This window comes from Lagopus leucura, unplaced genomic scaffold (genome assembly GCF_019238085.1).
Source record: "Lagopus leucura isolate 7727_CA_CO unplaced genomic scaffold, USGS_WTPT01 Super-Scaffold_100012, whole genome shotgun sequence".
Taxonomy (NCBI): Eukaryota; Metazoa; Chordata; class Aves; order Galliformes; family Phasianidae; genus Lagopus; species Lagopus leucura.
In genome coordinates this window covers 8,303,482-8,317,642 of record NW_024962267.1, presented here as the reverse complement: position 1 = coordinate 8,317,642, position 14,161 = coordinate 8,303,482, and the positions used below count along the sequence as shown (strand labels likewise).

Sequence of the window (14,161 nt, the reverse complement as noted above, 5' to 3'; positions counted from 1 at the left end):
CATAACCTCCAAGTTCAAACAGCTTGTTCTCTACCTCATTCACACATTCAAGATATGCACATCGATGGGACCACAGAGTAAGTTTGCAAATTTTTTTACTGGGGCTTACCATTTTCATGTAGAAGGATAAAAGACTGCCATCACTCTTCTCACTGGTACAAGCAGATCCTTCAGAATCAGAACAATTACACCAGATATGCCCTTAAAATATATTGGAATTTGCAACAAACCTGTAAGTTGTCTTGCGCAATGAATCCAAGGAGCAACTGGACTTGCACCTGTGAAAACCAGGCTGCTTCTGGGCCAGCAGAGTACCAGACTGACAGGCTATCCATAAGAATCACTAATTCCTCCAATAGCTGTCGTAAAAGCAGAAGATTTTTGTAAAACAAATTACCAGTAACTATTCCAGATGGAGATGCAATCATTTCAAAGAGCTGTAGAATTCCCACTTCTAAGTTACCCAAAGCCATATCATCGTCCTAAAAGATTGTAGCTAAACCAGTAATATGAAAAAATTGACTGTAAAATACAACTAGCCTAGTATGTTAACTCAAGTGTCTCCTGAATAAAGCCAAAACCAACATATTGTATATATGTCTATCTTCTTCCTTTAACTTACTCCAGGAAATGTCAACTCCTTAAAAAAAGCTATAGATTCCTGCAGCAGGATTGCTACAATTGAAAAGACATTCTTATCAATCATGCAGACATTACACCAACAACCAATTTCTAGTTCAGTATTTATGGGTTTTCATTTTATCCTTTTATTTTGTGTTTTATGTGATATGAGTAATGCCAATATAATTCACTAGCAACAGTAATATGTATGGTGCCTTGAGAAGTAAAGCAAGGCTTCATCAATGAATACTAAAATTGATGAGAAGTTTGAAGCTTCTTAACTACCAATACCTTACATTAGGAGTTCTTTCTGAATCTCTCCTAACATAGAAACCAAAACCTGACAAAAACCTCACTACAAAATGAAGCTAATCATAAGATAATGACCCATTTTACCATCAAACATTTACTTAAAAATAACATATGTTGGTGTATTCCCTAAAAAATTTCTAAAATATAAAATTACTACTCTGTTAAGCCCCAGACTCACAAGAAAGCTTCTGTAGCAAGCTGAAAGCTGCTTAAAATACTGCAGTGCTTTAAATTCTCCCTAGGCACAGTGGAAGACAATTTACAAAAGTCATTGTTTTCAATTCAGAGATGGCAATAAGCACATCCCCCATTGCTCCAAAGTTCCTATCTCATTTCTAATTAGATTTCACAAAGCTAGATCATAACAAAAAGCAAAACCTTTACATAGAGCAGTCTTTAAAAAAAAAAAAAACACAAAGGAAAGCTTTACAATTACTCTATGTTTGTTCACAAGCCTGCGGTATGGAGAGCAGCTTAGCAATTACTCCATTGAAGACTTAACATTACTTTTTTTTTTTTTTTCAACAAATAACTCATATCTGCCAAAAATGGAAAAGCAAGGACAACACAGCGCAAGAGGAAAGACTATTGTTGAAGTTACATAATTACATGAAGAAAGCAGGAAACAGTCAGGAAACATAGTTTCTCTATCTTACTACTTACTGTGATTGTTAGTTCTTTCCTCCCTCAGGGCTCCTGTTTCTGACTCCCTGCACGTATAAAACTGAGCTACTTATGAATGTATGCCCAATATTCCCTGTAGTAAGCTTTTAGGATTTTTCTCATTAAGGGACAATCTAATACGTTTCACTATGAACCACTGCTCTCCAATATCTAGTTTAAAAACAAACACCTTGAGGAGATGACATTATCCAAGTTGACAACTTTTTCATTACTATTTCTGCCCACAAAATTTCCATTATGCAGTTACTGTACCTTTTCTGTCCATAAGTTTGAGTTAACAAGTCCTTCTGCCTGCAGGAAATCTTGTACAATTAGTAAGAGCCGGAAAGCATTTTCAGAGTGTGTAGGGAGAGCTTTAGAATCTCTGTTATCAGTGACTGACCATTCTAACATCTTCTCCAATAAGCTGCATGTAAAACAAAATCCCGAAGTAATTACTACATGTTCCAGCTGTAAGAGGCTTTAAAAAAATCCTATTAAGTATTTAATTGAATCTCTCAGTCCACAGCGATAACTGCTGTATTCTCAATAAGACAGAGATGTAAAAGATTTTAAAGAGCACATGGAACTTGGAATACAGCTTTTCAAAACCTTAAAACCACATTACCTAATAGGTAGTAAAATATACTGATAGCACATGAAGATAGAGCTAAAAAAATTGTATCTTGAGGGTAAACATCCATTCCTTCTTAGCCTTACTGAAGCCCACTTATTTTTTCCCTTTTTCATCAAAAGAAGGATAGAACCTGCCCATGAACAGTACACTCACTTGAGTTTTATTTCATCAGAAGGTCGCAGCAACTCATTAGATATTCCCAGTTTAGTCAGTGCAGAAAACACCTGTCCTCTCTCTACCCAAGCCTCATCATCAGATCTTTCAATGCCTTTCCACATTATGCACAGCAGGATGTCTGTAAGTAACTGTATCAGTTCATTATCACCCCCCTGCAAAAGAAAAGGAACATTTACAGCCCTTCAACTCCTATAAATCTTCACAGTTTCTCCTTCATCATAGTCTCTCTATGCTTTCCACTTTTTTGTTTGAAAACTCTACAGCCTCAAGTCTAATAGGTAAATACACAAAATATGGGAAAAAGTGGCTTCCCAGAAACTGTAACATATATTGACTTCTACATCATTATTTAAACCTAACCCTTAACTGCCCTTTTGTTCTCCCCATTCCACCTTTGCCCAAGCAATTCTAACCAAAAAGAGACATAACCCAGAGATGTCCCCACTGACTGTAAGAACGTTATTGGCTATTTTCCTTCAGAAGATATAAGAATAAAAGGACAATGAGGACAATATATATTATATTATATTATATATATTATATGCCCATTAGGGATACAATTAGAAAGGAAAAAAATTGCAGTCATTAGGAGAAATTAACCACATAGGTAGAAAATTACTTACTCCTTGATTTTCAAATGAAGATAGATCAGCAGCACTGAAGCCCACAGCGCTTATGACATCTAGCTCCTTTTCAGGCTGCCCAGAAAATGGTTTTCTGTTCTCTATAGGTGATGGTGTGCTGGGCAGGCTATCTGTCATCTGATTCACAACGTCAGCTAGTTCATAAGAGTCAACGCTGGATAGATCTAGACTCAGGTGTGAAGGATTACTGCGCCACAAATCTTCTCGGTCCTCTGACTTGAAAGACATCTCTGCTGTGGATGCATCTTCCAGTGGCATAGCAGAGAAATGAGCTGGGACATCCAAGGATTTATTGTCTTCTAAACTCCACTGATCAAACAATCCATTTATAGATGCAAAGGTATCAACTTTATCTCCCTCCATCTTATCAGCATGATATTTCTGAAGTTCTTCAGCAGGAGGATTTTTCTCCTCTTCCCTTGAGGAGTCAGCCCTGTTTTCTCTAAAGCCAATCCGGACCTCAGAATTTTCTTTCAGGAAGAGTCTGATCAAAGTGTCCTGCCAGCCCAGCTGCTGAGAAATCTGTTGTGCTGCATCCAGTTGGGAATGCAAAAGATGCAAAACCTAAGGATAGAAGATAGTTCACACCTACACATTAATTTTAGCTTGAAACTAAATTCTATCATTCATTCTATCTTTTAAATTAGAAGATTTATGACCTTACAGCTTTCTTTACCTTTTTAGCAGCTTATAAAAAAGTCATATTGAATTAACAGAAAGCATATATATCACAAAAATCACTCAAAATTAGAAATGCATATAAGAGCAAAAAAAAAAAAAAAATCCCAGGAATACAACATGGGGGAAAAAAAAAAAACCAACTATCAATGTATATCAGTAAGTCCTCACTTTTCAGTCACTCTTCTACAGCAATTCCTAGAAAAGGCAATTATCAGAGCAAATAATCCCATTAACAAAATCATAGCACACGATATGCTTAATTAGAATCTATTAAACAGAAAAATTAAGAAAGCTAAAGTAAGCTACAATATTACTAGCTTATTGATAGCATACACTTAGCTTATTTTGAGAAACTTTGGTATAGAATATAGTTTCTTGGAACTACATTCAGTACTACCAATTCCAGTGACACAAGCCAGAGAGCTCATTTAAGAATTATTACTTTTTCCATCTCCTCTCTGCATCCTTAAATACTCTTCTGAACCATTACATGTTGTATTAAAAGTAACATTAAGAATGAAACAAAACCTTGAGCTTAAGCATCCTTTGAGAAAACTAATTCAAGTCAATACTTCTAAAACAACAAAAAAAAATATGCTAGTTGAGAATCACTGGAGAGACTTGGGGTTTCGTTTTTTAAAAGATTTAAATATATGAAGTTCAACATCAAGTTCCATATTAGCTTTTTTCCTAACATCCTAAATCATTACTAAAGGAAAGTAGCAACAGCAGCAGCCAGTGTAGCTAAAACATCTCAAATAAGACATCACACAATATAGTTTATGGATTTAACAGTATTCTATTTTTAAAGGTAACTAACCTTTCTACAGATAACCACTCTCATGTTTATATCTGATCTATGAGCCAGATGCACTACAGCTAAAAGATCTTTATAATTCACAGCAGGATCTGTGGAGAAGAAAAAAACAAATCAAACTATTCCGTGCAAGTGATGTAACAGTTAAGTGTTAAAAATAGCTTTGGAAGTCACTTCCACAACCAGGAATGGCAAAGGGAACATGCTTCAGGGAATTAAGAAAACAGCTGAGACTAGCATGGACTGCAAATAGAACAGATTCATAAAGTAACTTTTTCCTGAGCAAAAAGCAAGTGTATTTGCCTCTGAGCAAACAGGCATTTACTAACAGTAGACAACACTTCCCCATTACCTGCATGGAGAACTTGGTTAAGAAGGTTTTTTATGAGAGAAATAGTAACTGACGATTCATTCAGAAGGAGTCCAAGTCCAGAGTACCCCACTTCTCTGAGTCTCATACGGTGCTTACTACGTTCATAAACTTTAGTACATTTCAGCATCTCTTCCATAATCTGTGTGAAAAAGCACACAAAAGCAAAATAATGAGGAAGCATCTAGACTTCTTAAACTTAACTGCATACGACATAGCATACTAGTCCATAGTTTACAAAAAACCCTTTAATAAAAAATTCAGACTCAATTTTAAAGGTCCCAATACTTCTAATGCTTGACATTAGGAGAGCACTAACCCCATTGCAACTACAGTGATTAGCTACATGTTGTTGCTTGCATATTAGAAAAAATTAAGCTTGGATTACCAGCATCTTTGTAAGCATTTGCACTTCTGCAGTCTGACTACTGAAAAATACAAATCCATGCTTTGTTGATTAATTTATGAACATATCATTCATTTATTACCTTGAACACAAGTTCTCTAAGCCTGTCAGAGTACCTCTGGTGCAATAACAAAGCATAAAGAATATCAGCATTTCCTGGTTCAAAAAGCAATAAAAAAAGCTGATCTGGGGCTGAGCTGGAATGAAGAAGGCTGAACAGAACTTCCAGGATGCCACAGAGCTGAAAATTAAGACAACTGGGTTAATCTAGAATTCATGCAGACTTTATTCTCCATCCAGAAAAAAAAAAAATCCTTGCTCTTTAATTTCTATTCTCTCTTGCTATATAATGTACATTGTCTGTTCACTGTTATCACATTTAAGTGGATATTTTTGCTATATGCAGGACACTATCAAGCTGTAAATGGAACTACAAATCAAGTTCAAGCACTAATAATGCCTACGAAATAGGAATTCACATCACTACAAAAATGATCAAAGTCAATTCATTTTCTCTCATAACACACGAGAAAATAAGTAAAACTACAGCTACCAACAGAGCACTTTTGTAAGGATCCCCATGTAGCTGAGACAGGTTATATGTAGAAGCACACCCAATTAGAACCATAAATCAATCAACTCTTTGTGTGTTTTATCATACCTCCCTTTATACAAATAAGATTTCTAAACGGAACAATACAGAATATCCCAAGCTGGAAAGGACTCTTAAGGATCAAGTCTAACTCCTGAACTACAACCAAATCACATACAGTTTATACTAATTTACACCACACTGGATACCTGCTCTTCTTCAGTGGTAGCAGCTATGTATCCTACAATGCTCTGTATTTCTTCATGTGTTCCACCTTTGCTTAGAAAATATTTGATCAGTCCATAAAGGGATGTCTGTATAGTTCTCAAGTCATCAGGAGTTAAATCACTGTCTTTGCTGCCACTCCTAAACGCCAACAGACAAGAAAGGAATTCTAAGCAAGTGCTCCATAATTCAGTAATAACTGAGTTGCACTTCAAATACTACCAGGATATAAACGAACTAAGTGTCTTAAAATGATAAGCAAGTAAAATGGAAACAAGTTCATGTGTTTTTTGAAAATGAAATCAAGCAATAAAAGCCAGCCAGTTTTATTTCCTTTCTTACTAGAACAAGCAGGGGCAGAGGAGTAAAGAGGTGAACATGTGTAATATGATGGAAAATGCAGCAGTGACAACAGAGCAGCAAGGTTCCAGGCCACAGCAAATGAAGATTTGCTCAAATTGCAACAGCCATAGGCACAGAAATAAAGGAAAGAAGCTGCTTACATTCAGGAGACCTCAGGTATACAGGGATATCCAACAAGATACCCTTGTCTCCACTGCCAACCCTTGAATGGGATCCGGAAAGTGGTGGGATCCTGGCTCACCCCTTCTGGTCACTCAGGTGCATTGACTGCTTTATACACACCCAAGTTTCCCTGGGTTGGCCCTGCCTCCCCCCCAGGTGCTCACTGTTTCAAGCCATGACTTAGCATTTCCACTACAACTTAACAGAACAACTGCATACAACAAAGAAAAAGTTAGAAAAGGTAAAACTCATACCCATAATAAACTCTCAGCGTGTCTAGAAGAAACTGTACACCATACTTCTTTCTGAAGAGCCTTCTGCTGTCTTTGATGATCGTAGAAAGATACTGTATATGCCCTACAATATAAGGTCTCATATTAGAACCTAGAAAAATATTTATATCAAATGAGAAGTACTGTGTCTTTGTGCAGTTGCCCCATATCCAAGGACTTACCAATTCTGAAAGGGAAGTCCCCACTGTTCCAGATGCTGAAGTCAAAAAGTAAGTGTTGATACATCTGTTGCAGAAGTTGCAAGTTCTTTTCAACTGAGACTTGCTCTATCAACAGCTGTACAGCCATCAGTACATTCACATCCATTAGGATGCTTGGCACCTATCAAAATAACAGGTGTTAACACTCAAAATATGAAGTTTATTAGGATATTCTTTACTTTAAATAATATTTTTTTTTATTAAGATTCTCTTTTACAGCAAGCCTGCTTTTAAGTAATATAACAAACAAAACAAGAACATGAATTATTCAAAACATTTCACTTTGTATACCAAGGCCAGCTCTTTACACTTCTTTTCAGAAGCATAAGAAATGCACATATTAAGCAAACCTTTGAGGCAAACCTTGCATCCTAGACAAACTAAGAAGATGCCGAAGTAATTTGGAAATCATCTGCAACAATCATTTCTAAGGGTTGTTTCTCGAATTTATTCACCTTCTGTAACAAGGTTCCTAGGGTGGCAACTCCATGGGAGTGAACGAGATTTTCTTGATTAACATGGTGTCTCTGAATGAAGTGTTTAATCATCAAGATGAAAGTTGCAACAATGTTCTTCTCCAGGCGTGCCTCTGCAAAACAGAGCAGTACCAAAATCAGAATCAGTAAGACTCACGGTTTATCATTAGATAATTGTTTATCATAGGGAAAAAATAAAATCAAGTGTTTGCATTGAAAGCTACTCCCTGAACTTCCTTAACTCTTTCTGCATTTTTTTTTTCCTATCTGTAAGCTTTCTTCAGTGGCTTTTACTCCCCCTGTGCAGAATCAGTCTTTTCAAATTTCTCCAGGAGAAAGTGACAACCTGATCCTTGCTTCATGTTTAAGGCTGTTACACAGAGACTTCCCTCCTTTTAGTCACAGTTTCTTGTATATGCTGCATCAGACATTCTCCTTCAGCAGTAACTAGACATAATATGCAAAAATTAATGATAATGAGTGAGGAAACATATTTATTCAACCATTTCAAATTCAAAACAAATGAAAATGGTTCCCTTGCAAGATCTGTTTTCCTCTTGTTTTCTGCTAAGACAAAAATTAATTCCCAACTTATACTAGTACAGTTCGGTGGTAATTAGATGTTTTTGTTGTTTTTTTTTTTTCCCCTCCCTAGTTGTTCTTAAAGCTTCCTTTTAATTATATTGATTTGTTCATGTGAAAGGAGTAGGAGTCTGAACATTTTCCAAAGAAAATGAAAGCGTGACAGAATCTACACAGCACTGATCTGATATTCCATGATCTTTATTTGGCTGTCTGACCCAACATCCATGCTGTTGAAAACCTCCTCCTATTGATATTAGCAGGTTTTGAATAAAGAAAGCAATTTCTCAAAATAATCACAACAAGCTTTTCAAAAGAAGTAGAAATAATTGCATGTTTTGACACTAATACAATAGGAAACCATTAAGAGAAAAAACAATGCTAAATGCATTTATATTTCAAATAGATCATCAGGCTCATTTTACATTGTGCTGAATAGTTGTTATGCAGCACCCCATCAAATGTCTAGAAAAAGCAACAGCCTGTCAAGCTTGAGTGCTGCTTTGGAAAAGCCAACAAGTATAAGAATCACTTCTATTCACATAAAGATGTTTAATTAAAACCAAACTTTAAAAGTTCATCTCAGTTGTACTTTGATACCTACCTGATGCCTTTGTGGATGACAATACCACCCAGTCTCCCTCTACAGGAGTAACTACTTCAGGAGGTGGAGTTTCCCCTACAGACTTCTCAGGCATCTGTCTACCAAGAAAACTGATCTGCTCCAGCAACGGAAACAGCACATTTATTCCACCAATGCAGTTGATCATATCCTAAAATTAAGAGAAATGGAAGGAAAGCAACCGTAAATAAAATTCTCTAAATTATGCCACAGAAATTCACATTAGATAAGGAACTTTATACACTCACAAATCAATAAAGTTGTTTTATGCCTGTTTAAAACTGGTTTAAAACACTGAGTTTAAACAGAGTATTGCCCAGATTTTAGGCACTGCAACTACACGACTTCCTGTCAGCTGTGTTTTTACACTTCATTCCACCCTCCTCAAAATAAACATGGGAACCTGAAGATTATAAATATCAGAAAGAATTTTCTATTAAGCATTTTGGAAAAACAGAGTAAAAACATTCATGACATCAAAGTTACTTGCAGTAACTAAATACTACATACATGTTTTAATCCTGTTCCTGTAAGATCTCTACTTCAAGTAGTTAGAAAATGATAAGATTATTTTTTTTCCAAATAATTTTATGTATACTTCAGTTTTTATCTCCACCCTTTTTCAAATTCAAGACTAAAAATACACTTAATTTCCACTCCTCACAGATAACAATAATCAGCAAACTAGTCAGAGATGCTTGTTCACCTGCCCACCTTAGCCCAAGGAAAACCACTGCATACTAAAATTCTTAGAATCCAAAGTAAAACAATACCCGTAAGCCAATCACAGAACATCAGTTTTCCTTCCCACAAACACTGGGGAGAAGTAGAGGAACCCTTTTTTGCCTCCATCACATTCCACTTTTTAAATTGTTACACTGTTTACATGCCCATATGATACCCCTGTCTCTGTTTAGATTTGCCTCAATAAACATGGGATATTTAAAGAAAATTGAACAGTTAAGCTAAGAGTTTTTTTAAATCTGTAAGATTTATCTCATGGATGAAGATTTCCATATTAGCCAGGCAAAACAATAAGCATCACACTTTTGAAAGTTGAAAAAAATTGAATTTCTACAAACCACAAGATAGCAGTAACTGTAGCTCCTTTCAAGCTGTCTCATCTCTTTAACGACTTGATCAGCTTTGTGTTTTATCCCTCACTCTAGTCCTCAAGAGAGTGCCAATCCCCACTGTTTGTTAATGAACTAATTATCCTCCTGAGATTTGTACCTTCAATATACTTTCCCATACAGCTAGAGATATAAGCCATCCTCACCCACCTCTCTTCTACCTACTGGATAAAGACAACAAATTTTAGTATTTTCTAACTATTCACATCACAGCAAAATTAACTAGCAAACATTTCCATTTTCTTAACATTAATCTCCTTAAGTCAGAGCATATGCACAGTGTAGCCCAAACAATATTTCCTTACTAATTAGTTTGCTCATTGAGTTGATTGCATACTATTCGTAAGAAATTGGAAAATGATTTTAAACAAGAAAAATTTAAAATTCCATTTATTTGTTCACATGCTTGTCTTCAAAACAAAACAAGAAATTGTCCATAGGATACATGCTCTGCCCTCAATCTTTGTTTCTGTTTCTGTTTTGTTTTTTTTTCTGCTTAAAGAGCCCTGCAAGCAAAGGTCTATAGTATTAGTATTAGAATTAGTATTTTCTATCTGAACAGAAAAATCATTAATCACAATGTTTCTTGATCAAGCTGTCTAGCTGCAAATAAGCCATTTTCCTCAGGCGGTGTTAAGACTGACTTTTTATCTGTTAAATGTCATTGGCATTATGACAATAACTTCTAGCATTCCAAAACTTAGGTGAATGTAAGAAAACTGTCACATAAACAACAGCTTCTGCTTGTTCAGTAAGCACTTACCTTGATGTCCCAGTTCACTACTTTGTTTCCAGTTAGTCTTCCATGCAAGAGATTTGCAGACAGGTCAAGACAAATTGGATTTCTGCAGGCCTGAGAAGTAAGGAGGCTACAGTATCATTTAGGAAACAACAGATCCTTGAAAATGCAGAAAGCTTTGAAATAATGCATAATAGTTAGTGTCATCGTGTTGATAGGATGTTGTTTAAACAACTTGGGAACCCTAGAAAATTTATTCATCTTAGATTTGACTTCTACAAAATAATTTTGTCCTTTTGCTAAACAAGAATAACATCTATCGCCCTTCCCCAAAATTGTAGTCTAAGAAAGCTTTTGCTACCCTGCATCTTCCCATTACCATTGTGTAAAAAAAGCCAAAATGGTACACTTAATATGTTAATGTTAAATGTTCTTACATGTTAATGGTACATTAGTTTGTTCTAATTCTAAAAGAATTTTCTGAAAGAAAAAACCATTCAAGATAAGTTCTGAAATTACTTCACACTGCAAAAGCAACAGAAAAATCCGTATTGTTCCATACCTTTGGCGTGTAATGCAGCAACACCTTACTGGGGAGATCTGCTACTTCTGGCTCTTGAGATTTCCATGGAGTTAAACAGTTTGGACCTATAAATACATTGCTTTTAATTTTTAAGACTTCACTGGATATTTCACAAATTTTATACAACCATTCTTTGTTGTGGCAGGATACTCTGAACCATACCTATTTGAGATACGCTTTAAAGTAATATTATGAAGTTATTAATTCCATAGGGTTCTTATTAAAAGCAAATACATATTCTTGATAAAAAGCCAAACTATACAATATTTTGGACACTTGAACAGATACATTTCTTTACAGACATCTATACTTGCCACCAACCTATCAAAAAGCTCAAATGGCCAGACAGTAAGAAATATTCAAGTCAACTTTATCTAGCAACATAAAAATACTTCCTTTTAATGGTTGAAGTACTTGCTAATCTCTAACAATCCCATGTCATTATTGAACTTCACTTAATACTTCAGTAAAACAGATCAATAATTTATTTTTATTTTCAAATCACAGTTAATTGATTTCTCATGGAAAAATTCTGAAGTGTAAATCACCTCAGTGGGTTGTCAACAAGAGCAATACTTTAAAGACCTTCAATTGTAAGGTCAATTGTAGGCAAACAGTGAAAAAAAAGAAAAGTGAAGATATACTTAACATCCAGATTTTGGCAAGCCTGTACATAAATAAATAGATGAGCTTATGGAAACCTAATATTTTAACTTAAATAAAAATCCTTATCATTTATTTCTGAGCTTCTTATAGAGCCCCCTCACTTATGTTAGTTCTAAAATTATTTTGGACTGTAACTTGTCTGTCATATCATTACATGTCTGTGTACAGCAAAGCTGTAAGTGATGTTGTCCCTAACTCAACCATTTTGTTTCACTAAAAATTAGTATAATCATTACTTACCTGCCAAATACAATGCTTTCACCTGAGGGGGTTGCAGTGCTTCATGAAAAATGATAACTGAACCAAGCTGGCCCTCCAACGATGTTGGACATCCCCATTCACTATCCTGAGTCCCTGCTGAGATCATCTTGGTGATGAGTTCTGGTTTTGCAAGCATCCCACCCCAGCTTCCTGGAGAGAGAATGCCCCCAAGTGATGTACGGTGAGGCATGACAGGGGAAGAAAAAGGTGGATCTGGTATCTGAGATGGAGGAGGAGTTGTTGTTCTTTGACCAGCTGAACCAATGCAGCAAGAAGTAAAAGGCTGTAGAAGCAAGAATAGAAGAAAAAACAAAACACACACTGAGTTTAAGTCTACGTTCCTTTTCCACCTCTGCTTCACCTATTTTACAAAGCAAATCTGAAGACTATCTCTGTCGAATCTGAACTAAATAAATTAAACCAAGAACAGCAAGTACTGGCACACTCTGGAGAATCCAAAAGAAAAGAACACATACTTCTCACAACAGCAGAGTGCTCCTAATTCAGTTGAAAACAATTTGGTCATTTCAACTATTGTGTGACAAAAAAGGCTGCCAGGAACAGAGCCTGGACAGTACTCTGGTAAGATACTCTAGTAAACATTCCTCTTCTGGATTGTATTTGAAAATACCAGCCTGTTATGCCTGCTATATGTATCAATTATTTACCACTTGAACAAAAGCCCTCAGAGGAAGATTACCAACCCCACATATAGATATCTTCTCTATTGTGCTTATTTTACAAGTAGGCCAAAACCCAGAGTTCTATCTTGCAACATACTTCTTGAAGTGTTATACTGATTTCACTATTACAGTGTTTAATTTAAATGCTTACTAAAACTACTCAAAATACTTACATATTAAATTAGGACTTGAACAGGGGAAGAATGGTAAGTATTATAGCCCAGGTTAGAAAGGATTCATCCCACACAAAGAACTTAAGATGCCAGGTTCTCATTTTGTTGCTAGTGTTCATGCTTATCCAAGCATGATATAAGATGGTAACAGGTATCAGATTAGCATGTGTTATGGGAACACATAGAAAATATTAATAAAATGAATGGCCACTGAAAACAAGATGGAATATTTCTCACTGGGGCTGTCACACTACTTGCAGAGCTGACTAATCAGAAATTCTATCATAGGGCTCTGGTCCTGAAAAACCCCACTATTTAACCAAGCTGATATTTTTCCCAGTTTGTTTTTAAAACTAAGATGACTAAACAAACATTAATTAATGGTTAGTTCTACTTTTTCTCCACTATGATACCTTGGACACTATCTAGTCTTGAACCAACTTAGTAACAATGCTCTAAACTACCTTTAACTCTTACTGAGTTTCCAAGCATAAAAAAAGTCAACTATGTTCTCATTCTTCTATGAAGTTCATCAGGACAGGTGTATGACACAGAAGGTGAACTTACTTCATTCATGGCAGGGAATCGAAGTGGGGCAGAGATCTTCTGCTGTCCATTGACATAGATGTACACAATGCTCTGACCAAAGGGTCTCTTTCCAGGCATGTGAACAATAGTTATGTTGTGCTGATTAATAAATTCATAAAGTTATTAAAAAGCAGTGAAATGATAATACACAACCATTTAACCTCACCTTCACTAATTTGATGAAGAAATCATTAACGAAAATCCTTAGGAAAATAAATCCAAAGTAGCTGGTCTGACCTTGTTGATATCAGCTCTTCTTTTAAGCATTTTACTTTTAAACTTTTTTTTTTTTTTTTTTTTTTTTTTAAGAAAAGAGGTTATAGGTTCTTACAAGACCATGCACATCAGTCCTTAGAATAGAATAAGTTACGGCAGAAACAGTAGTATGCACACAACACTACAGCTGTTTGTTTGAATACAAAAAAGATCCATATATTAAAAAACTCCCATATAAAACACACATTTAAAAAACACTATAACCAGCTTATGAAT

At 35.6% G+C, this 14,161-nt stretch overlaps 1 protein-coding gene across 6 annotated transcripts in view; it reads right to left on the bottom strand.

Moving 5' to 3' along the window:
- Positions 1 to 14,161, bottom strand: part of NBEAL1 (neurobeachin like 1) — an 80,507-nt gene that overhangs the window by 27,197 nt on the left and 39,149 nt on the right. For all 6 annotated transcript variants that reach the window (XM_042874259.1, XM_042874253.1, XM_042874254.1 and 3 more), the window contains 16 exons: positions 13,649 to 13,768; positions 12,205 to 12,508; positions 11,278 to 11,363; positions 10,740 to 10,829; positions 8,826 to 8,994; positions 7,619 to 7,752; positions 7,125 to 7,284; positions 6,925 to 7,027; positions 6,130 to 6,286; positions 5,411 to 5,569; positions 4,905 to 5,064; positions 4,556 to 4,644; positions 3,034 to 3,618; positions 2,387 to 2,562; positions 1,870 to 2,023; positions 231 to 359 (listed from right to left, as the gene is read on the bottom strand). In XM_042874259.1, the coding sequence (XP_042730193.1) occupies positions 231 to 359; positions 1,870 to 2,023; positions 2,387 to 2,562; positions 3,034 to 3,618; positions 4,556 to 4,644; positions 4,905 to 5,064; positions 5,411 to 5,569; positions 6,130 to 6,286; positions 6,925 to 7,027; positions 7,125 to 7,284; positions 7,619 to 7,752; positions 8,826 to 8,994; positions 10,740 to 10,829; positions 11,278 to 11,363; positions 12,205 to 12,508; positions 13,649 to 13,768 (2,775 nt within the window). The remainder of the gene's footprint in view (positions 1 to 230; positions 360 to 1,869; positions 2,024 to 2,386; positions 2,563 to 3,033; positions 3,619 to 4,555; positions 4,645 to 4,904; positions 5,065 to 5,410; positions 5,570 to 6,129; positions 6,287 to 6,924; positions 7,028 to 7,124; positions 7,285 to 7,618; positions 7,753 to 8,825; positions 8,995 to 10,739; positions 10,830 to 11,277; positions 11,364 to 12,204; positions 12,509 to 13,648; positions 13,769 to 14,161) is intronic.